General features: G+C 41.8%; 1 protein-coding gene across 1 annotated transcript in view; it reads left to right on the top strand.

The window, feature by feature from the left end:
- Positions 1–27997, top strand: part of LHFPL6 (LHFPL tetraspan subfamily member 6) — a 235958-nt gene that overhangs the window by 204221 nt on the left and 3740 nt on the right. The window contains exon 3 of the mRNA XM_059377806.1: positions 707–805. Coding sequence (XP_059233789.1) covers positions 707–805 — 99 coding nt within the window. The remainder of the gene's footprint in view (positions 1–706; positions 806–27997) is intronic.

The raw sequence follows: 27997 nt of genomic DNA, 5'->3' as shown, positions 1-27997 counted from the left end.
AGCCCCCTTTTTCAGTTTGATCATCAAAACTTTTGGTCTCCACTGCAAAGAGGACTTAAATCATAGAAGTGTCCGTCTTCTAGAGTATTTCTGAGATGAAGCGATGCTCCCGGATTCTCAACTTTTCAGCAGAGTGTAATAGCAGGGTAATAGCAGGGTAGTACAGTTAATGGTCTAGTCCTGTGCCCAGGCGGATCATGAAAATCTTTATGTTTTCTCTGCCCCTGGTAAAATTGAATGATGCCGAAACACTCTATTTTGATTCTTCAGTTGGAAAAAAGATCTAATGCATGACGAAGCATGACCTGTGTAGGCACTTCTGCTTGTTCTTGATTTACTTGTTTGCGTGGACTGATGGGGGGATTGGTTGGACTTCTACAAGAGCGATTTAGAAAGCATCTGAATTGTATTTCCTAAACAGAGTTTGCAAGGCTTTTAATGCTTTGAAAGACGAAGTTGGAACCAAACTGAGCTGTCTATCAGTGTTTTGTTGTTTTTTTCTTTCCTTTTAAGCAGACTTGAAATTGTTCATGGAATCCAACGGACCTTAGATTGCTTCCAGGAGCCCTGGCTGGTGCTTCCCAAAAAAGCAATCACCATGATCTTGTGCTATATTGCTGATCCCAATTCCTCCCTCCCTGCTGCTGCATTTATCTAGATGGGCAGAGGAATACTGCTAAAGCCCTCTTGGCTTATCTGTTCACAGGCTTGTTGATTGGTGCTGGCTGTGCCCTCTACCCCTTGGGCTGGGACAGTGAGGAAGTTCGGCAGACCTGTGGCTACATTTCCGGGCAGTTCGACCTGGGTAAGTTTTCTTCACAGATTGCATTTCTTGTAGAAAAGAACCTGATCTGACCTTGCATAGATACAGAGAGCAGAAGTGCTAATACAACCAGCAGTCAAGCGTAACAATCCACAGACCTTCATTTATCTGTTTGTTTAGTGACGTTATTGGTAGTCCACCGTCTGCCTGGGCTAAGGGAAGTATTATCGGGACAAAGATAAGAAACAGCCCCCGCTCTGAGAAGTTTATATTCATTGATCAATTCATTCAGAATCATGTGATTATTACTGCATGTGCTAAAAATAACTCCATGGAATTTACAGGTTGCCTGAAGGGACAAAGCCAACAAACCTGTCCAGGGGTAAGAGGTCCAAAGCAGTTTCCCTCTAGAGTTATAGACAAGTTTGTGGCAGGGCTGGGTCTTGAACACAGTGTTGCATACAGGCTGTCTGGGAGTAGACAGAAGCACCTGGCAAGCCAGGAATACAGCCCAGCAAAAGCACCAGGGAGGAATGAGAAAAGCCCATCAGGAGACCCCAGAGACCCCAGAGATGCGAGAAGCTGGAAGACGTGTGAGTGAGTAGTCGAAGTTTGCACGCTGGTGAAGGGCACCTTGTGACCTTGGTTTTGTGTGTACTAATCATTTTCACGTGGAGTTATGGTGTGTTCTATTTAGCCGTCTTTAAAGAAGGTTGCAGTCCTACATGGTTTGCATCGTTATAATTTGTACATTGGATTATAGTTCACTTGGCTGATGCACCTGCATTTATTTAAACACTTCCTTATTTCCTGCTAGTTGAATATTTCATCTAGTCCAGTTTCTGTGATGTTAAGGTATATTATAATGAGAAATTTAACAAAGTAAGTGTTTCTTTATTGCATTATTTTCTGAGGACTTTTTTTCCTGCAACTGCTATCACTATATCAAAGACTATTACCAAGCAAACATACTTTCCCCTACTATAAGGATAGACAGATTAAGTTTTAGACCGTTAGTGTATAGTGAGTTACTAACTTAGCATTCGCTCTTCCCATTGAATACTTCCTCTAAGAAGAAATGTTCGAGGGAGTAGGTCTAATGTCAGTATTTATCCCAAATCATCATTTAAAAATTTGAAGTTGGAACTTCTGAGAAAAAAAATTGTCAGATCCTGAAAAAATGGGACAGATATGATATCACATCATAGTTCTCTGATTTTGAAAATAAAGCAGTTTTGTTGTTGTTGTTGTTGTTGTTGTTGTTGTTTTGACTCTGGATGACAAACACCCTGCTTCCCTCAAAATAATACTGGTTCTTTTGGTGGAGAAGCCCATACGTTAAATACTACTCATTTGCATGGATAAAAAGAAAAGAGATTTCTGACTGCCCTTCCCTCCTTGTTAAGGCTTTCATTCCCAAGTCTGGATTTGCTTGTGACTGCTGTAATTGCAGAGAAGGGAAGAAATGCTGGCGTGGTGTTGAATGTCAGCTTGGTTTTTTTGTTTTGTTTTGTTTTTGCCGTTTAGTTTTGGTGGGTTTTTTGTTTGTTTGTTTGTTTTTTGGGTTTTTTTTGGAAAGCAAACTGTGTCCAGGGGAGATATTTTAACACAGTGTTTGGCATTTTTCTTTCTGTAGTGTTTGGGCATTCTTGGCTGTTTCACACACGCCTCAACTTGATTAGAGTACTGTTCTTGCTAATCTCTTGCTATTGTGTGTTGCTGTATTAATTAGCAGGTTATAATGAAACCCATATCCTGTTTTTGCAGTTTTCATTACTGCATCCCCGTATTTTGTATCTTCTCAGCATGGTGGATTAAAAATTTGAATGTCAAACTTTAAAAATTAAAAAAAAAAAAAAAAACTTGCCTCTTTACTGGTGGTAATAATTTCTTATGTGATTAAACCCACTAAACCATTTTAACAATTTTCAAACCACAGTGTTTTAATTTTTGCCTGTTTCTTTTTAAATTTCTCTTAGTTGGCTGATAAGGAAAAAAATAAAACTGGCATTATTCATAGATAAAATGAGCTCTAGGTCTTACAAAAGCATCCTACAAAACTGCTTCTGTTTTTTATCTTTAAAAAGTCGTTACTGTTCCGCTGAACGCTGATGAAGGCTGAACTTCAGTGAATGATTTTAGTCATAGATCATGAGGCTAACCAGGGAGAGCCTAGGACTGGAGTGGGGAGCCAGAGCATGTGTGTGAGGGGAAGCATTCTCAGGAAGGATGCCCACGGTTTTAGTGGTATGCGTGCTGGTTGCCACAGACACATTCTCCCTCTACCACTTCTGAGAACCCAAGTTCATCGCTGCCACCTCTCCAAGGAGAGAGTGTGCAGACTTACCTTCCTCCCAAGGGTTGGGAAGTGTTAACATTGTTAAGGTTCCCGCTCTCCTTATCGTGGGGCGTGAGTCACTTTTTTGGCGTCTGGTTACTAAAATGTTACTTTCTCTCTCTAGAGCACATCCTGAAAGAAACCAGCTTTTGTTTTTGTACAGAAGATTATTTAAGGAGTGCCTTCATTCAGTTATCCAGCCAACAAATATTTATAGAAGCCCCGTGCTAGGTGCTGGGGATATGGCTTCAGTGAGGCATTTTAAAACACCCTGTTCAGAGAACTTAAAAACCCAGCAGGACAGGCAGGTGTTCAAGAAGACAATATCCCTGGGATGTGTGTTAGGAAGGAAGGGTGCTGGGCCTGGCAGTGGGCACCATGGTTGCCCTGCCAATATTCTTCCATGCTGGGTGGTGATTCGAAGCTAGAGGCTGAGAATGTCTCTGTAAAGAGCCAGCTCGTGACGTTTTCCCCTTCTGGAGCCATATGGTCTCTGTTGCAAGGATTTGCAATGTTGCAATGTTGCAATGGTAGCAGGAAAGACACTCCCTGTATAAATGGGCGTGACCCTCTTCCCATAACATTTCATTTACAAAAACAGGTGGTGGGGCTATGGTCTGAGGACCCCTGATTTTAACCATCGTACACCACTTGACACTCCAGAAGAGAGTTTCATTTCAGATACATTCCTTAATTGATCCCTTCGGCTGCTGAGACAGCTGGTCAGGGCCTGGAGCAGGGGCTGCACAGAGTAGCCCCAGCCAACTACCCTGGTATGCGGCGTATGCTCTGCGCTTCTGTTGTGCTCTGTTGTGAAAAGGTGGCAAGCACTCTGAATTAATCGTGATCATCTTACCTCTTACCACTGGCTTGGGATGGGAAGCCTGAAGCCCATTTGGACCAGGGATTACAGCAGGAGATGCGTCCAGAGGCTTTTGGAAAAAGGGGGATCACATGCCTAAGGGAAAGGCACCTGAAGCCATGCTGCCCCTCCCTCCAGCACCTGCCTCTGCACTGGTAGAAAGGCAGGAGGGAGCAGACCCCAGACGGTGGGGTGGGCAGAGGAACCCGCTGAGGCTCAGCCACCCTTGAAGCAGGCCTTCCCTGGCAGTCTTCAACCCTGCAGATGCATAGTAATTCAGTTCCTTATTGGGTCATGTTAAAGGCATCTTTTCTCTTACTGGCTGGAGAAAGGAGCCTGATGCTGTTTTATTTAGCTGCTGTATCACAGGTCAAGCGGACTTGCCCTTCCCTGGGCGCGTCCTAAGGAAGTATTATTTTTAGCTTAGCCTTCAAGGCTGTAAAGGGTTTAGGTAGATAGAGGGTGAGTGTGAGTGTTTTAGATTGCAGGGTGGGTGAGGGAGAAGAGCCAGAAGAGAGCCTAAGTAGGCATGAAGGGTTAGAAATGAGGGACGGCAGATAGAAAGGGCCTCCCAGGCTAAGAATATTTTAACTGAACCCAAACACGTAAGTAGTAGTTAAGCAAGAAGGAGATTTCAGAGAAACTCACATTTGTAGTTTTAATGTACTGTGGTAGGAGGTCTAATAGAAAATAGTTTTTAAAATGCCTTTTTTCCTTAGCAAGGAGATTTGCAAAGAATTCTTTTATGTGACTCGAAAACAATTTTATCAGGCTATTGATTATTTCTCAAGCATTTTAATATGTTATGAAGTGCATAGCTTTGCAGCAATTTCACAAACATACCCATTTTTACAAATCAAAGATTGTTGCTGTTTACCTTTGGATCATTCTTATTTATGAAGAAGCCAGGAGCATGTTTGAATACACGTATTTTCAAAACAGGGAAACAAAAGTACAAGCAGGCTGCATAATGAATTCCTAAATTACCCAACTCAAATCATACGTACAGCTTGCCTTGACAGTAGCGTTCAGCCTTTAGCATTAAAATCAGAGGTAGACTTGTTTCTCTCGTCGGTGTTTGAAGCAAGAATGCCAGGTGGTTCAGGGGCAGGGGATCAGCAGCCATGCTTTGAAACAAAATTACCCTGATTTATATAGAAAATGACTATTTTGGGACGCCTGGGTGGCTCAGTGGGTTAAGCCGCTGCCTTCGGCTCGGGTCATGATCTCAGGGTCCCGGAATCGAGTCCCGCATCGGGCTCTCTGCTCAGCAGGGAGCCTGCTTCCCTCTCTCTCTCTCTGCCTGCCTCTCTGTCTACTTGTGATCTCTCTCTGTCAAATAAATAAATAAAATATTTAAAAAAAAAAAAAAGAAAAGAAAATGACTATTTTCTAATTTTTTTGAGTATAGCTGACACACAGTGCTCCATGAGTTTCAGGTGTACAACAGAGTGATTCAGCGTCTCTCTGTGTCATGCAGTGCTCACCAGACATGTGGTTACCATCTGTCACCATCCAACACTGCCATAGTGCCATTGACAATATTCCCCAAGCTGTGCCTTTTATTCCTGTGCCTAACTCATTACATAATTGGAAGCTTGCCTCTCCCACTCCCTCCTCCCATTTTGCCCATCCCCTTACCCCCTTCCCTCTGGCCACCATCAGTTTGTCCTCCCTAGAGAAAGAAAGTTCATTTTTTTTAATACTTTGCTTAGAATGTAGTTTAACATTCATTTTGTTTTTACATACATCAGGGTGCTTTCTCTTTAGGTTACAAAGATCTGATTGCAACTCGGTAAAACAAAGAAGGTATTTACGACCTCTTACCATAGGAAAGCCAGAGTTAGGTGAGGTGAGCTGCAGACTTAACTGATTCAAGAGCTCTAGGATGCTGTCCAGGGCCCAGGATTTTGCTGAACTGGAGACCTGCCACTTGTAGGGTTCTTGTCCATCCTCGGCCCCGCCATTTTCTAAAAAAAACAATTAATTAATTAATTTATTTATTTATTTATTTTGAGAGAGAGAGATTGAGAGTAAGAGAGATCACGAATGGGGAGGAGTGGAAGCTGGCTTCCCACAAACAGGGAGCCCAACGTGGGGCCTAATCCCAGAACCCTGGGTTAAGAACCCTTAAGAGCCACCCAGGCGGCCTTTGGCCCTTCCATCTTAAGTCTGGCTTCATCTTGAGGCTAGTTCTCTTCTCCTCACAGATGATTGCCTTTGGCACCTGTAGCTTGTGTTCATGTCAAATAAGAGAGGGTGAGTTTCCCCCTCTTCCCAGTAATGGAATAAAAGTCTCTCTCCTCAATCTAATGGGGCCAACTTGAATGAATTGCTGCTGTCAGGGGAAACCATGTATAAAATTGGCTTCTTATGGTGGAGCTTGGATGTGTTCAGAGTTTTATAGAACCAGATTTTACCGAGGAGTACTGTTATTTTTAAGTGGAAGATGAGGCTAAGAAAGAAGTCTGTCTTTGTGGTTGTTGTTGTTGGCCTTGGTGGCATATGTTCCTTTTCTCATGAAGTGTATGGTTGTGGACTAAGGGTCAATAATGGCTTATGATGTGTAAGTGTTAACAATGGTGAATTTATTTATTACTTTTTAAGAGAACAAACAATACAGGTGATAAGAATTACATGTAGTATACTCTGGTATCGTCATATAATAAAAATCTGGTAGATGTTTGCCATTGTTATTCACGTTATTTGTACAGGACAATTTTTAATAAATATTTGCTGATTAATCTTTTCCTCTTTCTTTTACATTTCGTAACAGTAAGTTTGGATTTACACAGTAAGCATAAGGTCTTTATAATCAGGTTGTCCAATTGATTTAATTCATGCCTCAGAGATATTTTCATCCACCCGACTTTTCTAATTATATCCTGATGATCAAAAGCACTGTTTCAATTAATTTGTCTTGCTAATTTGCCAAGTAAATTTGAGTAATTATTGCTTTCACTTTTGCTATTTAATTTGATTAAGAAGCCATCATGTTTCCTGTTCTCAAAATTATGTTCTTGGTTCTCAGGAACAGTACCATAAACTCTGAAAACTCAGAAACTCTCAGCATTGAAAAAGATGAGAGCCTGTTCCCTCCACATTTTCCATCCAGTGAAGAAGTCTCTTCCAATCTGAGCAACGACCATGTCACACATCTCTTTGAACACGTCTCTTTGACTCCTGACTTATGTTTTCTCTCCTTTCAAATCGAGTCACACTTGAGAAAAAATAATTTGCAGGTTATAGTGAGTGGAGAAAAAATGGCAACAAAAATAGAAAATCTGTCCAAGTTGCTAGAAGTCATTTAGAAGATCCAGGAGGAGTCTGTATTCCCTGATGTAGCATGTTAGTGCAAGAGGATGGCAGGAAGACGGAGAGGCTGCTGTGAGCTCCACCACGCCCCAAACTGGGTAGACCCATGAGGTCTTGAGGGAGCACTCTGAAATGTGACTCCAGATGGTGCTGGGAAAAGTTCCAGCAGCAGAAGAAGCTCCATGAAGTGGCAGAGCATGGTCCAGGCACCACCCAAGGAAAAACAGCCAGCTTTGCTGGTCACTCAGCCTTTTTAGGGGCCTCTTTTCAAGAGAAGAAGGGTATTCCGTATTCATTCTAGAAAGTGAGGAGAAGAACCAATTCGGTTCAGGGCCATGAATACTAGTGGGACCGTGACAAAAATAGCAGACTGGGCACATAACTGCTTTAAGTTACGGCTTAGCAAATGCTTCTGGTCTTGCTTTAGGCGAAGGTATCCCTTCTGTATCATCCTAGATCCAATTCTGTCTGCTTCCCTAAACACATCTTTGTAGGTTCCAGATGAGCCCACAGGACGGGAATTTTGCAACTTCAGTGTCTATCTCAGTGTTTGGCCCAGAGAAGTATTCAACAGATTTATTTACTCAATGGATCTTTATTAAGCAAGTTTTTGGCATCAGAAATTATGCCACATACTTAGGATGAAATTATGAATTAAGATAAACACGATCCTTACGCATGTCATATATCTGCCATCCACTGAGTGGTTAAAAGAAGGGAGGGAGGAGAGGAAAGGGGAAGAAGGGATGGCGTGGGGAGAGGCAATGAAGAAGAACGAGGGGAAGGAGAGAGGGGAAGAGGCAAGGAAGGGAGAAATCTCACTGCTGATTTGTGACTCTAAAAAGGAAGCTGCCAGTATGATTCTGTCAATTCCTGGCCGCTGAAATCCTGGTGAGAATTATGGCATTACTTTCTAAAGGAATATGACTTAACCATCTCCCAGAAAAAAAAAAAAAAAATCAAGTTCATGGTCATAGTTTAAAGAACAAAGTGCCATGGTAGATGAAAAAGAAATAGTCCTAAATTCTTAACCTCCTGAATCTTTTTTGGTTTGGTTATTGAGGAGCAGGACCATCACCAATCCTGCATTAAACTTTCTTAAAGCCTAATTCAGTGGCTTACAGTGATTTGTAGCAGTGAAATTCAGTGACTGTAGGAAAAGGTAATTCTCTTTTAAAAAAAAAAAAACCTGGGGGAAATAATATTTCTTAAGATATGGCCATCACGCCGTTGAGAAGAATAGACCAGTCTCCCTTTTAAAGATTCTTCTTCATTTTTTCAGTTCTTTATAAAAACAAAAATATATATAGATAGACCTGAGTGGTGCGCTATTTTAAAGCAGACTTAAGGAACTTCAGGAAATTGAACTGGCTATTCTCGTTACCCTTTTGTATTAGATGCTCTTAACTCTTTCACAGTATGTTCCACTCAGATATTAATCTGGCTGTAGAAAAGCACTAATTTTAAATTGAATTGTTTTTGATGTTTTAGGCCCTCTCTCAGGAATGAACTTTGTTCCACTGACTCTATCAGTGATAATCCCTAAGAAAGAAAGGGCCATTAAGATCAATCAGCCCTATGAACATCATCTTGAACAAATCTGTAGATTTTATTAAAATTTCCTGGTAGTTAAGGATTTGGGAAATAATCTTCTAATTAGGAAGAAGAACCCATCCTCTCCTACCATCCCGAAGCGTGCCCCCTTTTGGTTATGTGATTAATGCAACCCCCTTGAGAAGTCCCCTACCTGCTCCCTGCCCTCAAAGAGATTATAGTTGAGAGATTTATCCCAGATTTGTCTTAGAACATTCTGTTATCAAATAGTAACATGGAGGAAAACCTTCCAAGTACTTTTGCTGGGAGATGTGTCTATAGGAACATTAGAGTTCTTTCAAAACTTGATATTATGGTTCTTAGTCTCAGGAGAACTATTTCTGCCCCAGAACTGAGAACTCACTTGTTTTGTGCCTTTACTGTGTCTTGTTGTCTTTGTTCCACTTGCCCTCCTTAGCAGATCTTCTGTTTAGAAATAGATATTTGCAGGCATTATTGGTTATTAACACATCGAATGTGTTTTAGAATAAAACCAAAAGTATAACAAAGTCATCAAAAGGCTGATCTGTCTTCTAATCTGATTTTTAACCTGGTGGAATGTTGACAAAAAACTAATTAATGTAGAGACTTTGTAGAGCAAGACTCATTCCTGAGATCTTTTTGGAAAATTTCATATGAATAGATTATTCCAGAGTACTGAATTTTCCCCTTAAAGGAATAAGTTAATGGGGAAAACATGGACTGATTTCAATCCCAGTTTTATGCTCCTGGATGTGGGATTCTGGACAGGTGTTTGGCCTGTCCGAATTTCAGCTCTTCAGTCTCTAAAAGGCAGTGATAATAATTACTTCACAGGCCCATTGAAAGGATTAAATGGATTAAATGTGATGAGGGGGAAGGTGCTTTCTACACAGACGACCTACGGTAACCAGTAGCCCCTCCTTTCTGCCTTAAAGGCCAACACACTTCCTGTTCTAATCATGTTGAAATAGTTTGAGGATGTGCATGTTTGATAGCCAGTATCCATCATTTTAGCCAGAATATATGAAACATACAAAAAACAAAAGCAAGCCTTTAAAAAAATCATTAGCAATTATGTTCTCATATGATTCAGAAGGAGTCATTCCTAAGAGTGAAGGACGTTTGTAGAGTTATTTGCCTTTATGCTGAATAACTGAGAGTGAAAAAATTTTTGAGTTCCTTCAGGTTTTTGCTGTCATTTTGCTCCAGTTTTATGAGATACTGTCAGCAATTACTCATTGCAGTTATTAATTATACTTTTCTCTCCTTATTCCCTCACCTCTGATTTGTGTCCTTTCTAATCTAATCATCATAAATCATCTTAAAGTCATGCTTTCAAAGGAACACAATTCAGGGCACCTAGGTGACGCAGTTGGTTAAGCACTGACTCTTGGTTTTGGCTCAGGTCATGATCTCAGGGCAGTGAGATGGAATCCCACCCTGGGTTCTGTGCTCAGCAGAGTCTGCTTAAGACCCTCTCTCCCTCTGCCCCTCCCCCTGGTACTCTCCCTCTCTCTCTCTCTAAATAATCTTAAATAAAGGAACACAGTTCAACTCTGTCTCTGGGCACTATGTATCTTGGAAGTACTGATTTTTGTATGCTCTGGATAGTTTGTTTTTTGTTTTTTGTTTTTTTCCTTATCTCCTGATTTGGGGTCATGCTTTGGATAGCTAAGAATGCCAGCTACATGGTATCTGGATAGTGAACGACTCTGGCCTGGCAACTGGATGTTTTGATGACAACTGGTAAATGAGTTTGATGTTGCGGTAAGCCTTGTTCCAGGGATTGGTGTCTCTGGATCATACAAGGGTCCAAAGTCCATTAATAGGCTTCAGAAATTTGTGACCCCACTGAAATCATGTGCAAATTTTATATGCCTGTGTGCCCATGCTGATTTCTGGAGACTTTATTTGTAGCCCTTATATAGTATTCAAATATGTTCCTGACATCAGAAGAGTTAGAACCTCTGATAATCCATATTCGAAGTCTGGTATTAGGAGGCTAAGAAACTTGACCTCTAGATTTTACCTGCCAACAGTCCTCAAATCCCCCCAACCCTGAAACTGGAAAGCCACTGAACCCTTTTGACTTGATTTCATTGTCTGTGAAAGTGTTTGTCGGGGGGATGTTGTAGGGGAAAACATCATACTTACAATAGTCATCATTGCAAATAAGTACTCCCATCCACCAATTCTTCTTTGAAATCTTAGCTGTGAAAATGACCTTCCTAGTGAATTGATTATGTTTCCACTTAGAATGCTGGCCAGTTGCACTGGTGCCAGTACCAGGAGACAGTTCTTCAGCATGTCCTGAGAGCTCTTGGTCCTCAACTGTCTGGTCAAAGATGTTTGTATACCAAACAGCCTTGGAACGTATTGAATCCTGCTTGCTGGAACAGAGGACAAGTTTGCTTCATGTTTAGTATGCAAAGATAATGTCTCCCTGTGGGTCAAAATTTGGGCAGATTTGGGCACTTGGGTGGCTCAGCCAGTGAAGTGTCTGCCTTTGCCTCAGGTCATGGTCCTGGAGTCCAAGGATGGAGTCCCGCATCAGGCTCCCTGCTCTGCAGGGAGTCTGCTTCTGTCTCTGACTATCCCCTGCCTCATGCTCTCTCTCTCATTCTCTCTCAAATAAATAAATAAAATCTAAAAAAAAAAAAAAAATTGGGGCAGATTTGTTTGCAGTCTGCTATAAAAAATTGGGGTTCCCTAAGCATGGGATTCCTCAACTGTGACCCAAACTCACTGGTTTGCCACATCAGCCCCTCTGTGGGGTGGGAGGCGAGGGATGGATGCAAACATGAAGTTCAAGCTGCTTGCTGAGCTGTGAGTGATGTACTCCTCCACCCATGACCTGGGAGCCTTTTGGCTTTTCCAGCATCTGTGAAATGACGGCAATTGGATTTGCTAGCATGCAAGAAGAGTAAAATCTCACTCTTCACAGTTCTTGACACCACTGTCATAATGCCTGTGATTCCTTTGAAAATACTTCAGGATAAAGAGAGAGGTGTGATTAATTAGGGGAAGTCACAACTCAGGTGTGTCTTCCAGAACAGATACTCAAGGCGGGTTAACACAGCATTCATTTTTCCGTAACTCAACCAACACCAGAAGCTTGACTATTAGGATCGCCCCATCAGAAATGGATTTTTACTGGTAGAATTAACATCTCACTGATTACTATGATGAATGTTAAAAATGGATTCTTGCCAGTGAGATTAAAGGCATTCAAGATTGTGGATTAGCTCAGAGAGTTAACCATACTCCCTGTCCTTACATGATGGGATTAAGCATCCATCCAAGCATCCAGCCATTATTCTAAGTCCCAGTGATATTCGAAATATCTAACAACCAGTTTTTCAGAGGCCCTGACCCATCCAAACCGAGACAAATCTTGACTACAGCCCTGGAGACCCTGCTCTGCCAGGCACCGTTTCTTGGGTTTCTGGGACGGGAGGCTAGGATTCTCTAGAGTTCTGAGAGGCAGGGAAGGGACAATGGAACTCGGGGAAGTGCGTGTTTACCCACCAGTACTGAGAGGTACATATTTTCATATTTTAGCAAGAGACCCAGCTTCACTGAAGCATTCCAACTACGTGTATGCTGCCCTTAGGAATGGCAGCCACGGCATGATCATCCCTGAACAGCTCAATTCCCAGTCTTTGGGGGATTTCTGGTGGTTTGTTGCCCAAGGGAACAGAACCCTGCCCTAGAACATTGCTCCCGTGCTTGCTTCATGCCAAGTGGTCTCCAAACTCTTAAAAGGTAGAGAGCTCTCTTCTTGTCGGTTTGCTGGAAAATTGGCTGCAGGTGCAGGCCATACGGAGGACCAGCAATTAGAGACAATCTAGGTCCCTTCACACTGTCTTTCGTGGCCATTTATGAGTCAGGGGAGCTGAATTTCAGGTTGTTCCAGCCTTTAGAAATGGCAGCGAAAGACAGAAACCAAAGGATAATCTGTCATCATACACTGAGTAAACCCCACTCACTCCTGATGATCTCAGGCTCCCCGCTACGGAGATGGGATTCTGTGTCAGTTCACAGCGGGAACACAAAGGCCACCAGCGTGCACTGTGTATATGGAGCCAATGTGTGTGACTTACCACCTTAACAGTGGCATTATCTCTAGTGACACTTTTAGGATGGATTTGGCAAAGATTGATAACAACTGCACTAGCAAAGACTCAGCTGGCCAGACGGGACAAAGGGGAAACCGTTTTTCATATGTAGATCTTGCAAATATCTTAACACAATCATTTACTGGACCATGGAACAGAGGTCCATTTGATTGGTGGGATGGTAAGAATTCAGATATACTCACCCTGCTTTTCTGACACTTACACTGAAATTGATTATGTTTCTGGAAGCACCAGGGAAATTTTCTTTTCTTTTCTTTTCTTTTTTATTTTATTTTGTCTGTCCATCTTTGTGTCGCAGGAATGCTACATAAGCAAAGCATCTTTGCCACCTGTTTCTTAGTTATGAGGCTTTTATCGGAATTCAGGATGGGAGGATCCAGGGCCTTGAGTCAGTGCAGAGTTTAAGAGGAAGGACCCAAATGGGTCTGATGGAAAGGAAAAACAGTGAGCAGGCTTGGTGTGGTAGGATCAGGAACACCCCTGACAGCCTCGACGTGAGAGGACATGAAATGTCCTTTCCTGTGCAGCCACACCCAGCAAAATCACCCAGATGTCTGTTCTTCGGGTATTCCAGAACCAGTTTCTCTGATGGACTCTGTTCTCTCTAACACTGCCCCTTTTTCGTTGCATTGTGCCAAATGTATATAATGTAAAATTTATCATTTCAACCATTTCTAAGTGAACAGTTCAGTGGCAGTAAGTACATTCACAATGCGCAATCATCATCACTGTCCGTTTTCTATTTCCAGAACTTTTCCATCATCCTAAATAGCATCTGTACCCAGTAAAGAATAACTCTCCGTTATTTCCAACCGCCAGACCCTAGGAACCACTGTTCTGCTTTCTGTCTCTGTGAATTTGCCTATTCAAATTAGCTCCTACATGGAACCCTGCAATATTTGTCCTTTGGTGTCTGCCTTTTTTCACTTAGTGCGGTATCTTCAAAGCTCGTCCATGTTGTAGCACATATTGGAACTTCATTCCTTTTTATGGCTGAGTAATATTCTGTTAAATGGATATGCCACATTTTGTCTGTTCATCTAGCCCTGCTCATTTTTTGTCTAGAGATTGAGAGTTGTTTTCATGCTGGTGATTTATTTATACTGAGAACATCTGTTCCACTGGTTTGTTGGCAAAAGAGGTTTATCCCCCCACACACAACTTTATAATTCTTTGCTTTGGCTTTGTGAGGTTAACTTTAAAAAGTACAGGTAGGTAATGATGTGGTATACATACTTATCACCCAGTTACTCAGGCAGGACTAGATTTTTGGTTAAGAATAACCCAGCCTCAGTGCCCGGCTTTAGATTGGAACCAGGAAATTAGGCTGGATTTAGATTGGAACCAGGAGAAAGACTCTCCTGCTGGACATATGAGAGACCTGGGAAAGTGACCTTGGTCTCCTGAGCTACATTAACGTCACTGGCAAAATACAGGAGGTGACCAATGTCAAGGATGTGAGCACACCATGTGACAAATCTGTCCAGAACTTGTGTTTTCCAGAAGTTTTATTGGAATGCAGCTAGGCTTGTGTGTTTACTTGGCATCCGTGGCTGCTTTTGACCTAAAATATTTACTACCTGGCCCTTCTCAGAAAAAGGTTGCCAACCCTTGCCCTAGATGGCTTGTGTGTTTACTTGGCATCCGTGGCTGCTTTTGACCTAAAATATTTACTACCTGGCCCTTCTCAGAAAAAGGTTGCCAACCCTTGCCCTAGATGATCCTTCTCAAATGTTCGTTTGCTCTGAAATCCATGATGCCGTGATAGGCTAGGTGGGAGTAGGAGGAGCGAGGAAAAGTCCCAAGGATGCAGAAACCTAGGTGTGATGCGCTGGTTCTGACAAAGCTGGGTTTCTTACTGTAGCCCTAACCCCGCGTCCTGACTTGGCATCCTGCTCTCAGCTGGACTTGCCAGGGATGACTTTGATGGCATATACACCTCCTGTAGTTTTTTCTTACAGAGCATATGCTTTGCTCCTGTAAAGTCTTATCAGCTGGAAAAGCCCCTCTCCTTCAGTGGGAAGTGATGTTTCCCACAGGGAGCATGTACAACCACTAGCCTGAAGACACTTTGTGGAGGCGAAGGGACCCTCTGTGTTTCTGCCCTGCGCCTCTGGGAGGAGAAGGATCCGGGGCTCCAGTTGTTCCTCACCTGGACACCTGCATTCTGCCTCTGGATGCCCCTCCCCTAGTGTTTCACACTCTTTTATGATTAATGCTAGAATGTCCTCTTTCTTTAGGTAAACTTAATCTGCAGGCTGTTGGCTGTGTTGGCTGTGGTCCGCTGGGGCGGGCTTTGCTTGGCAGGAAGGGCATGAGCTTTTGTGTTAGGTGGGGTGCAGCTAGAGGGCAGGGACTCCTCAGACCCCCCGCTGAGGGCTGTGCTCCACAGAGTAACTTGTGCAAATGGAGTGGAAGAGGGTGGATGCCTATTTTCACAAGGAAAACTACGTAACAAAAATTGCACTTATGCAGATGTCTCATTTTGCATGCCATATGACCAACGTCTTTATTGAGTTCTGGCTCTTTATATTTGTTTACAAGCATAAAAGCTGCCCACTCGTTTTATATATAGATGTGTGTGTATGTATATGTATGTGTATATGCATATTTATATACATGGGGGTATGTATATGTACACATGTATATATAAAATATATAAATTTTTATATTCATTTAATTTTGATTTTAAATGAGCTCAGATTTATAGACATGTTATAAAAATAGAACAAAGGATTCTCATATACTCTTCATCCAGATTCTCTTAATATTAAATTTTATCATATTTGCTTTATCATTCTCTCCCAATCTTCCTGCTCTATTCTGTCTCTCTCAGATACAACGCTCCTCCAACCCTAGGCACTTAAGGGAATAATTCCTAAAAGTAATGTCCTTTTACATAGAATACAGTTACCAAAATTAGAAAATTAACACTGATGCAATACTATTATCTAATCTAGCTCTTACATTGGTACGTCTTAAGTGTAGAACTATACATGTGAGAAATGGAATTTTTTGGGCTTTTCTTATAGTGAGTATTACTTGTTCCGGATTTTAGTTCTGCTATGTGGTTTTCTAGTCGCAGAAAATAACAAACACAAAGTAGTATTTAAAGTCTCCAGCTGCTTAAAAATATGCTCGCTGTCCAAACCTACCTTATGATATTAGGACATATTAAGATTTCAGGAAAGAAAGAATATACTGCTAGTGACAGTAGTAGTAATAACAGTAAGTAGAAATGTCTTTTGTCCCTGATGTATGTCTGGGCTCAGGCTACTGAGCTTCAGGGCAAGCCCAGCTATCATTCTGAGAGTCCAGCCCTTTTGTAAATGTGCAGATATGAGACCTCGAATGGGTTTTCTGGTAAATCCCTAAGTGAAGGATAGCTAGCACCATTTCCTTGGGAGGTAGTACATAGTACTTGGGCAAAACTTTTCTTTTTTCTTCAGCTCCTTACCCTCAAGTTCAAGCTAAAACATTTCTTTGGAGACAGGAGAGACACAATAGAGTGAGTTAACGTTAAAGCTTTTTAGCACAATTTTTGTGGCGTTCCAGAAGAGAAATGTATACCATTGTGCTGAGCACTGGGTGTCATACACAACTAAGGAATCACTGGACACTACATCAAAAACTAATGATGTACTGTATGTTGGCTAATGATTTAAATTAAAAAAAAAAAGAATTAATTTGTATTTCAAAACGGTTTTTTCCCCCTACAGTCTGAGACCCAGATGGCACGTAGTCATAATTGAGTATAGAGCTTGCACACCAGGCATTGCCTTTCGTGGACTCCTCTGGAGAGCCCTGGCCTCACTCCTCCTGCTCCAGCTGCTGAATGAATGAAGCTGGACTGGATCAAATTTACAAGGCTGACATATATTTTCGGATCAGAATTTACCCATAACCTATCTCCTTAGACATGGTGCTATTACGATGCCTATCTTACCTCTTCCAGAGAGTAAATCCCTGCTCCCTTTGACATTCATGCTTGTGAAAATACTTACTCAGGCCATAGCTTGAGTGTGTCAGTCCTTACCAGTGTCACTTCTGCATTTTATGTTCTTAATGTGTGGAGGGGGGTGGGGTGGCATTAGGTTCTGATCCAACTTATTTATTTATTTATTTGCATTTTATATTTTTACTAACATCCTGGTTAACTCTGTGGAGAAAGTAGGGCAAACAAAGAAGGTTGGGGGGGGGGTGTGGATCTCTGAAGACATTTCGTGCCTCCTCCTTCCAGTGCTCAGAGCTAGTTATTGTTCATTGAGGCATGCTCTGTGTTTGGGGGGAAAGGTCTCATTCAACTTCCAGAGACTTCAGACCCTACTGTTCAGTATCCTGAGCCTGGGTCTGAGGGGCAGGGCAGGCAGATAAAGTCAGCCTGCTCTGTTTGAGACAAAAACCACAGACCTTGAGGAAAAACACTGGGGCCATTCACTGTGGTGCTGCTCTAGAAATGTAGGAGGCATGAACATGGCCTCCCCTTGCTAGGGCATTTTGGGAAATTCAGTGCTTAGGATTTGAGGGATTCTACCATGACCCACACCTCCCCACTGTCTATTTTTTCAGGAGGTACTAACGGGGCGTGCCTGAGATCTGCTTTTAGAAAGCAAGTCCCTACAGGATACCCAGAATGCAGTACGGCTGGACCCCTGATCACCCGGGTGGCTCAGTCGGTTAAGCATCCAACTCCTGGTTTCCACTCAGGTCAAGATCTCAGGGTCCTGAGATGGAGCCCTGTGTCAGGCTCTGCACTCAGCATGGAGTCTGCTGGGGATTCTCTCTTTCCCTCTGCCCTTCTCGCTCACGCTCTCTCTCTTTCTCACTCTCTCAAAAAAATGAATCAGTCTTTTAATAAATAAACAAACCAACAAATAAATAAATCAACGGGGCCCTGAAGCTGTGTACAAGAGAGTTTATTCTTCCAGTAATGAACAGACAGGCACGAGCCCATGACCTTGAGAAAGAGCCACACTTCATGGACTTTCTTCCTTCCGTCTTTTTACCTCTCCGTTTTTGTACCCAGCAGCCAAGTGTGGGTGTTCATCCTTCTCTTCTCTTTTCAGACATACAAGAGCATTTTAACCACTTGTTCCATTAAACGTTGGAATGAAAGCCTTTGTAGGTTTGAGGCCAAAGGTTTAAACTTGTTTCTTTTTTACTAGTGACACCTTTGTTCAGTCACTTCACAAAAGAACAAATGGAATTTGGTCCTGCGATAGATTCTTTTCGTTCTTGGTTGTTGTCTTTTTTTTTTTTTTTTTTTTTAATGCTTATGCAGACAGGATGGTCTGACTATTCAGTGACATGAAGGAATTCATTCAAGAGAGGAAGATGTATCCAACTTTTGTCCCTGGTATTGAAGAGGACAAAAGTTTCCGTCTCTCCACTGATCGTTCCACCTTCGTGCCCTCATTATTTATACAGCAGAAAGGATGACGTTGAAAACTTCTGCTGCTTTTCTAAACACAGGCTTTGCATTATATCTTAGCCTGGTGAACATTTTAAAATATCACAAAAGAAAGATATTCAACCTTGATAAAAGAAGTCAGTCGTCTTGTGATATCTGGACTCAGGCCCTTGTGGCCACAAGGGTGGAAACTTGGAAGTGACCTAGTGAGGAGAGGAGAAGATGGGGGTGGGTGAGGGAATTTGCTCAGGTTCAAATGCAGAGCCCAGGGAGGGCAGCACGCGAGGAGTTTTGTCAAGAGGGCAGGAGTGAGAGGGCGGGGCAGCCTGAGCGATACCTTGTTTTCTGTTATGTTACAGCAATGTTGCAAGCAGTGGGGAGCCCTGGGTCCACATCTCTGTACAGAGGTGAGGATGGCATCATGGCTCCTGCCGACTACTCAGGGTTTCCTGACAGTGCCCTGAGAAGGAAGCTGGCTTGCACCTAGGACCTGGAACCCTCCCTCGGCTCCTCAGGGGCAGAGTCAGGGAAGGGTCATAACACGCAGTTTGGGGCACACTCAGAGCCAGGTTCACACGGAGGGAGAATCAGTTATCTGAATTCATCAAGCACGTTTCCTGGACCCGACCTCTCCACATTCTCTAGAAGGCATGGGATTGCCAAGAGAGTGCTGGTTGGGTTCTGCCACGTTGGGAACTGGGGGCCAAGTCAGCCAGAGGCAGGCCTTTAATAACTAGAACCATGCAAGGTGGACACAGGGATGTGGAGTATTCTAAGGAGACCCATGCATTCCAAGGGGTCAAATATATTTTATTTCTCCTTGGCATGTTAAGTTCTAACAAAGACAAGTGATAGTGATGTAGGAAAGACATTCAGGTTCGAAGCCAATGGCCAAGAAAGAATTCTTGAGACATCTTTGGTACAAAAAGGTGGTTTTCTTAAAGCAGGGGGCAGGACCCGTGTGGGCAGAAAGAGCTGTGCTAGGGTCATGAAGGGTGACACATTAAGTACTTTCGAGTTGGGAGAGGGTTAGGGGTAGTGTAAGCCTCCCAAGTATTCAGAAACAAGGTTTCTAGTACCTTGAGGGGGTTAGCTATTTTTGGGAAAAAGTCATTTATTACTGTCTAGCAAAACCCTAGTCATGAGACCCTCCAGATGTATATCAGTGGGCCATCTGCTTGGGGGATGATTGCCAACATGTATCTTGGGAAGCAGAGATAAAGGAAGTTTCCAAAGGAATTTTTATATGTTCAAGAAGACTTAGAGGGTCATGGGACTTGGACTAAGATTGCCTTTTGCCCTTAGCAATATCAGCATTGAGGCAGCTGGGTCCCTAGAGGAATGTCACTCTGCCTGTTTCAAGGACTTGTCGATGGGCTGTAGGCAGTAAGGAAATTTAATTTTTTTTTCTTTTTCCTTTGTTTCCCACATCAACGAGTACATCAACAAGTTTCCCACATCAACAAGCTACACCATTTATTTGAGATACTAGGCAAGTTACCTACTTTGCATGTAACTCAGTTTCTTCATCTTCACACTGGGAATCACGATGGGAAAATACAATCAGATTTGTTTCTCCAGTTTCTGGAAAGCATCAGAGGCAAAAATGATGGAGGAAGAGATGCCCCTTGCAAACTGTTCCTCGCCTGGTTCACAGTCTGTATACATGACAGGTGTTACATAATTACTAATTTCAGATTCCTCTTCTCAGCACAAGTACCATGTCGGATACTCATTCATGCCAGGAACATATAGCCACCATCCGCTGTGGTCTGGGCATTGTCCTAAGCACCTGGATACCAAAGGAGAGCAGGCGGACTCAGTATCAGACAGTAGGCTCTGAAATGTTAATGAGACCAATTAATGGAAAAGCAGAGGTTAAACTGCCATTTCCTCAAAAGATGAAAAGATTTCTGGAATTCCACTGTTATTCCTAGACAGGCTGGATTCCTTGTACTTTGTCTTCTGTCTCCTTTACTGACACAAGCCCCACCAAAACCAAACTTAAGCCTTCTGGAAAAAAACAGCCACACCCCATCTCCCCTTTGGTCCTGCCCTGGAACGCTGCCAAGCATCTTTTTCCATTGACTTGGCAGGTGGCCATGGATTGCTGCTTTCTGTCCCATTAACCTCTATTTTATCTGTCAGGAATAGTATTCCCCATTGTTGAAAGCAGCAATTTGCCAACCAAGCAAGCTTGGAGTCCTGTCTGATGGAGCATTACAGAGAAACAGAGAGCAAAAGGGAAAGTTGAAACAGATTTGCTTCTCTAATTTCCTGAAGGGATCACAGACAGAACTTGCCCTCTAGTAAAATGCTTTTGGTTTGCATTATAATAACAAGTATTTATTGCCTTGACAAGGGGAGGGAGGGGCCTTGGAAGAATGGCCCCGCATTTCCTGGTTTCCTTTAGTCCTTTTACTACTACTCTGGGACCACCAGGCCACTGAAAACATAGCAACTTTCCTGATAGCCTAAGGTACTGAAAAAGACTTTTTCCTCTTACTATTGTAAAACATGGTACTAATTTCTTGTTATGAATCATGCGGGTTTGAACAATAGAATCGTGCTCAAAGGGGAAAAAAAACTCTCCTTTTTCTTTTTCTTGTGGAGAACTTCGAAGTACGGCGCGTTCAGTGTGCAGTTGGAAAGTCACAGAACTTTCACGAACTCTAGATATTTTGTATTTGTATTTATGTTTCATGAAAAAAGAATCTCTCTTGTATCTGGTTAATTTTATCCAACTGAACTTCTCCAAAATATCCAAGGGATGGTTTCAAAATAATGCAAGTGACGTGAGCGATTCTTGAGAGTCGATCTTACTAGAACAATAACTTTGTTAGACCGAGGACCCTTTCGATCTTGTTCGCTGCTGGATCTCCAGCTCGTGTAACATTGCAACACCTGTAATAGGTGCTTAAGATTTATTGATAAATGTTGAATACCTTACATTCCTGTCTACTAATACAGGTGAAAATTCTGGAGAAAGTATTTAGGCTTCAAGCTCTCCAACTTTGGAGGTGGTCATCTCTTGTTTATACCCAAAGTGGCATTCCTTTCTTTCTTGAGCAATGCTTTAACAAGACCTACATATGCCCCTCTTTCTCCATTTCCCTGCCCCCAAGTGCAAGTACACTCTTCCCCTGGCCTTTCACATTCCCACTTGGCTTGTTCCTACTCTTCTTCCAGGTTTCAACATCTATTTCACATCTAACTTAAGGCTCACCTTCACTGACCACATTCTAAAGATTCCTTGTGTCTTAGCATCCTCAATTTTTTTTTTCTCTTCAAAGGACATGTCTCAGTTATCATTATATAATTATCTGCATGATTATTGTTTCGTACTTCCTTGACTAGGCAAGACTGCTTGTGAGCAGTCTCGGTATCTATCTTGTCTCCAACAAGATCCCCACCACCCAGTGATTCCTAGTTAGTGTAGCCACTTAATAAATACTTGTTGAATCAATGAATGAATTGAGGGGGAGAGGAAGAATGGGAGGAAAGGAATTAAGAATCAAGAATCAGGGGTTAGACGACTTAGTGTTTCTCTAGATTTACCTAAATCCTATTGACACATCTTGATCTTATCAGATTGACCTTCTCCCTTCCCTGCTTCTCAAAAGATACGTGTGTGTCTGTGTGTGTGTCTGTGTGTGTGTATGCTTTTTTTGTATATTCTTTTGAGGATAGTTTGATGGGCTGACTATATTTCTAAATAATGTAAAATACCAGAATAAATCCATATTGATTTAATGATTCTGTATTTTATGAATTACGTAGTAAGAGAAAGTCTTTGTATCTGAAATAGAGGACTATTTTTCTTCTAAATCACACTGAACATTTGTTGCTTATTTAGGATCTGAGCCGGTTGCTAAATTTAAATCACAAAATGTATAGATTACACACATATATTTGCATATATGAGTAATTTGTGGCAATATCTGATGACATTCTCATTTTCTTTTCCTATGGCACACTTTTTGAATAACTTTATTTAGTTCCCTTTCTTTTTTTTTTTATTTTATTTATTTACTTAACAGACAGAGATCACAAGTAAGCAGAGAGGCAGGCAGAGAGAGAGAGAAGCAGGCTCCCTGCTGAGCAGAGAGCCTGATGCAGAGTTCCATCCCAGGACCCTGGGATCATGACCTGAGCCAAAGGCAGAGGTTTTAACTCACTGAGCCACCCAGGTGCCCTTAGTTTCCTTTCTTTCTATTTGCATCTGATAAACAGCTGGTTTGATGAGTTGACTACATGTTTTACAACACAACAAGAAGGGCTCCAAAAACAATTATTAGAAATGATACAGATAGATTTAACAAGACATGGAGTTGATCTGTCCTTAGGAAGACAGTAGTGTAGACACCGGCTGCTGAATGCTGTAGGAAATGTTAGGGTTCAGAGCTGATGGTGGAGAAAGAATTCTTGAGACGTCTTCAGTGAAAAAAGGTGGTTTTATTAAAATACAGGGTCAAGACCCGTAGGCAGAAAGAACTGCCCTGAAGTGGTCAGGAATGGCCAATTATCTGCTTTCAAGTTGGGAAGGGGTTAGGGATAGCGTAAGTCAGTCTCTAAGGAATTTTGGAAGCAAGGTTTCTAGGACCTTGAGGGGGCTAGCTATTGTTAGGAAAAGGTCATTTATTACTGTCCCCTAAGCCCCTAATCATGAGACCCTTCAGATGTAAATCAGTGGGCCATATGCTTGGGGGATGATGGCTAACATTTATCTTAGGGGGTAGCGATAAAGGAAGTTTCCAAAGGAATTTATGTATGTTTAAGTAGACTCACAGGACCCTAGAGGGTTGGGATGTTAGCCTATGGTTGGCGTTTGCCCTTAGCAGAGTAGTAAGGACGTAGCTGCTGAGCTCCCAGAGGGAGGTCGCTCTGCCTGTTTCAAGGACTTTGTCAAGGGGCTATATAGAAGTCCTAAGGGACTTTTTTTTTTTTTTTCTTTTGCCTTTATTCCCTCATCACTGAAGACTCGATCCTGTGGGTCTTTCAGCGACAGCAGAGCCCGGGTAGGTTGGGTTAGATGGGTGGCGTGGTTAAGCCTCGGACAGCTGAAACCTCGAAAACCTTTATTATGAGAAAGAAAAAAAAAAATAAGAGAGATTTTGTTCACTTGCTCTTGTCTTAAATCAAGTTTCCCAGAGCAGATGCTGAGAAGAGGATTCCTATTCAAGAAACCAGTAAGGAAATGGGAAGTAGTGAAGGGGTGTATGCCCGGCAAGGGTGCCATTTGCGGTGAGGTCCCAGCCTCACCCTCACTGCGGCTCTGGAACATTCATTCCACTACAGAGTGTGCCTCACCTCAAGGTGAGAAAACCGACTTTTGTACTCCTGCACCGTCAGTCGTTGGCTACTGACTACACCAGGGGGCACTTAAGTTCTCTGAGAGTATGGGGCAAGGAGGCTCCACACTCATGGGTCTTCTGAAGAGGGTTGCAAGGGTAGCTCTTAGGAGCAGAGCACGATCAGAAGCTAAGGGTGAGAACTCAGGACCAATTAAAGGCTATAAAGGAATTCGGTCGATTATCTTTACCATCTGCTACCAGCCTGGCCAGTTAAGAGTTCCTATAATCCTTTAACTTCCCTGGAGAAAAAAATAAATGATTCTCTCTCTCCTGGGTCCTTAGTAGTAGTTAATTCTTTAGTATCTTCTTTGTCTTTTTTTTTCTTTTTTTAAAGATTTTATTCATTTCTTTGACACAGAGAGAGAGAGACAGCGAAATAGGGAACATAAGCAGGGTGAGTGGGAGAAGCAGAAACAGGCTTCCTTCCAAGCAGGGAGCCTGATGCAGAGTTTGATTCCAAGACCCTGGGACTGAGCCACCCAGGCGCCCAGTATCTTCTTTTTCATCTTTATTTAATATACATGGCTACTGTCACCTTGGACTATTTTCAAACAACTGCCCTTAACAGGTTCTTTTTCTTGAATAAGTGTCCTATAATTAATAGAGAATTATGTCCTCGGCTTTTCCTGTTAGGTCATGGAACTGGTGTAGGTCAATACCTTGTTATTAATGAATGATTGATTGTGTTCCATGTTATGAGCCCTAGGCTGAATGGATTGCCCACAAATTTTGCTGACTTCTTGAAAGGTTCTAAATTATTTGCCATCTCTCAGCTACCCATTAATTCTCCCTCCTAGATTTATTTAATCCAGATGAAGAATAATTCAAAATGGAGATTATTCCTGAGACTTACAAGTGGAGATTATTCCCTAGACACCTTTGCAGATGGTTACCAGAAAATTTGATCCCCGAGGGGGACTCTGTTACCCTTGAAAAATACCTAGTACATCCATGAGTATTGATGGAGGTCACTGTGCCCGTGAGACCCACCCTGAGGTGGAGATGTGATCTTTCAGGATCTATTAACCTATTCAATTAACACACACTGTATGAGGCTGTAAATGCTATAAAATTAGTTTGGCAACTTCTCTCCAAATGTTCCATGTCAGAGCAGGACTATGGTTATTTTTATAATAAATAATTGAGAGTTATAATAAAATTCCAGATTTACTCTGTTTTTCAGGGACTGGCTATTTGCCTACTTTGTTCTCTTTCTTTCTGTTTTTCTTTCCCTTTCATTCAACATTCATTTAGTGAGTTCCTACTATGGGCCAGACACTGTTGTAGGGGTAAAGTAGGGAACAAAATACACAAACATCTCCCCTAACTGAAGATTTCATTCTAGTGGGAGAGACTGAAATTGAACACACACACACACACACACACACACACGGTAGTCACAAACCTTGCTACACTGAGGCAATAAAGTGAGGTAGAGGAGTATTCTGACTCTGATGAAGCAGGTTGGGGGTGGGGCATATCTTTACGTAGCCACCGTTCAGAAGGAACCAGCTGCCTAATGACCTGGAATAGAGAGCTTTCTGAGTGGAAGGAATAATGGGCATGAAGCCCAAAGCCAGCAACAAGCCTCCTGAGGTCCAGAGAGGGCAGCCCAGCCTATTAAGAAAAAAGACAAGAGGGAAGTTGGCCATGAGTTTTGAAAAGTAGGCAGATAACAGCTCATTCAAGTCCTGATAGGCCATTGGAAGGAGATGGATGTTTGACAATCCATTAGGAAATTTTAAGTGAGGCAGGGTCTTAACACGATTTATTTTTACAACGATAGCTGCCTGCTTTGCTGTTGGTGATACCATAGCAGAAGCAGGGGAGACAGGAGAGCAGTGATGACAGGTAAGACCTCAGGAGGGTGCAGGCGGGCACTTGAGGAGTGGTAGTGCAGAGGATACATTTTGGAGAGAGGCAACGGACTTGCCCCTGACTGAGTGTGAGTCTTTGGGCAGGTTATTGCATTTTTCTAGGCTTTAGTTTTCCCATCTCAGTGTGCCTATCCCATCATGTTCCTATGAGGATTCAACTCCATGTAAAGCTCTTCTAACAATTCAGAGCAAGTAGTTAATGCACGTTTTCTATGTTTAAATGGTTATTAATATTCGATATGGAAAGGGAGAAATCAAGGATGACCCCCAGGGTCAAGACTGCACATGGCCTATCGTCTGTGGCCCCAGCTAGTGTGTACTCTTGAGATGTGGAGGCCCTCGATGTAATCTTCCGGCTATTGCTTTATGGTGACCCCAAGCCAACGACTGACTTAGCTTGCCTGACCTCACCTTCTTATCTGGAAATGGAGCAAGGATATGAAGTCAAATCGCATGCTACACTTAACAGTCTTTGTATTTTTCAAGAGAAAAGTCATTAATGAACAAGAGAAAATGACTGACTTCATTAAAAATGGTATAGCTTTCAGTCTATGGTTGGTGTTCAATGACTGAAATCTAAATATCTAGGTGTATGTGTTTGTATCTAATGTAATGTATAAAGGATAAAAGAAAAGAGGAAAATTGTTAAAGCATTTTCTGATGAGATCGTTAAGACTGGCTAAAAGAAGGATGACAAAGCAGAAAAGACAGTGTTCAATGAAAGATATAAAGGCCTTCCTTCCATGCGCACAAAAAGAATAATTTGAATGCTATAAAAAATTTGGGAAGGGGAGGACGAATGAATGCAGAAACTTATTTTATTAATTCCAATACGATATTCTGGTTTAATGACTTCTTATTCTTGAACATGGAACCCAAGTTTGAGTCCTGGCTCCGAAGGGCATCTTGGTTGCTTTGAAGTCTTGGCAATTATGGATAAAGCTGCTAAAAACATCCATGTGTACATTTTTGTGTGGATGTAACTTTTTCGCTCCTTTAGGTAAATACCAAGGAGTGTGATTGCTGGATTATATGGTAAGAGTATGTATGCTTTTATCAGAAACCACTAAACTGTCGCCTAGAGTGGTTGTTTGATTTTGCATCCTCTTCACCAGGTGTGAGAATTCCTCTGGTTCCATAGACTCACCAGCATTTGTTGGTGTCTGTGTTCCCGACTGTGTCGTGCTAATAAGTATAAAGCGGTATCTCATTTTAATTTACCATTCTCCTTGGACATATAATACTGAGTATTTTTTCTTTCATATGCTTATCTGCAGTCTATATATCTTCCTTGGTAAAGTGTCTGCTAGGATCTTTGGCCCATTTTTAAAATCAGGTTGGTGGTTTTCTTATTGTCGAATTTCAAGTGTGCTTTGGTATTTTGGATAAGATTCCTTTATCAGATATATCTTTTGCAAATTATTTTCTCCCACTCTGTGGCTTCTCTTCTCATTCTCTTAACACTACTTTTCACAGAGCAGAGTTTTTGTTTGTTTGTTTTTAATTTCAATGATGTTCTGCCTTTCAACTAGTTCTTTCATGGATAGTGCTTTTTATGGGTTGAGTTCTATCTAGAGTCATTACCATACTCAAGGTTACCTAGGTTTTCTGTTATGTTATCTTTGAGGAGTTCTGTAGTTTTAAGTGTTACCTATAGGTCTGTGATCTAGTTTTGATTAATTTTTATAAAAACTGTAAAGTCTATGTCCAGTTTCTTGGTTTTTTTTTTTTTTGCATGTGGATGTCCAGATATTGTAGCACCATTTATTGAAAAGACTGTCTTTGCTTCATTTTATCATCTCTGTTCCTTTGTTAAAGATCATTTAACTGTATTTATGTGGATCTATTTCTGGGCTCTCTGTTCTGTTCCACTTATGTATCTGCCTGTTCTTTCTCCATTACCACACTGTTTTGATTACTGGATATTTATAGTAAGTCTTGAAGTTGAGTAGCATCAGTCTTCTAGCTGTGTTGAACTTTGTTGAATTTTGTTCAGTATTAGGTTGGCTATTCTGAGCCTTTTTGCCTCTTCATATAAACTTTAGAATCAGTTTGTCAATATCCACAAAATAACTTTCTGAGATTTTGAATAGAATTGCACTAAATCTATAAACCAAATTGGGAGGGACCAACATCTTGATACTATTAGGTCTTTCTATTTGTGAACATGGAATATTTCTCCAATTATTTTGTTCTTTGGTTCTGTTCATCAGTTTTGTAGATTTTCTCATATCGATCTTTTACATATTTTATTAGATTTATGCCTAATTATTTCATTTTGGGGGTGCTAATGTAAATGGTATTATCTTTTAAATTCCAAATTTCACTTGTTCATTGCTGGTATATAGGAAGCAGTTGACTTTT

The sequence above is a fragment of the Mustela nigripes genome, chromosome 15 (assembly GCF_022355385.1).
Source record: "Mustela nigripes isolate SB6536 chromosome 15, MUSNIG.SB6536, whole genome shotgun sequence".
Taxonomy (NCBI): domain Eukaryota; kingdom Metazoa; phylum Chordata; class Mammalia; order Carnivora; family Mustelidae; genus Mustela; species Mustela nigripes.
The sequence above is the reverse complement of the archived record's forward strand: the minus strand, read 5'-3'. Positions and strand labels throughout refer to the sequence as shown.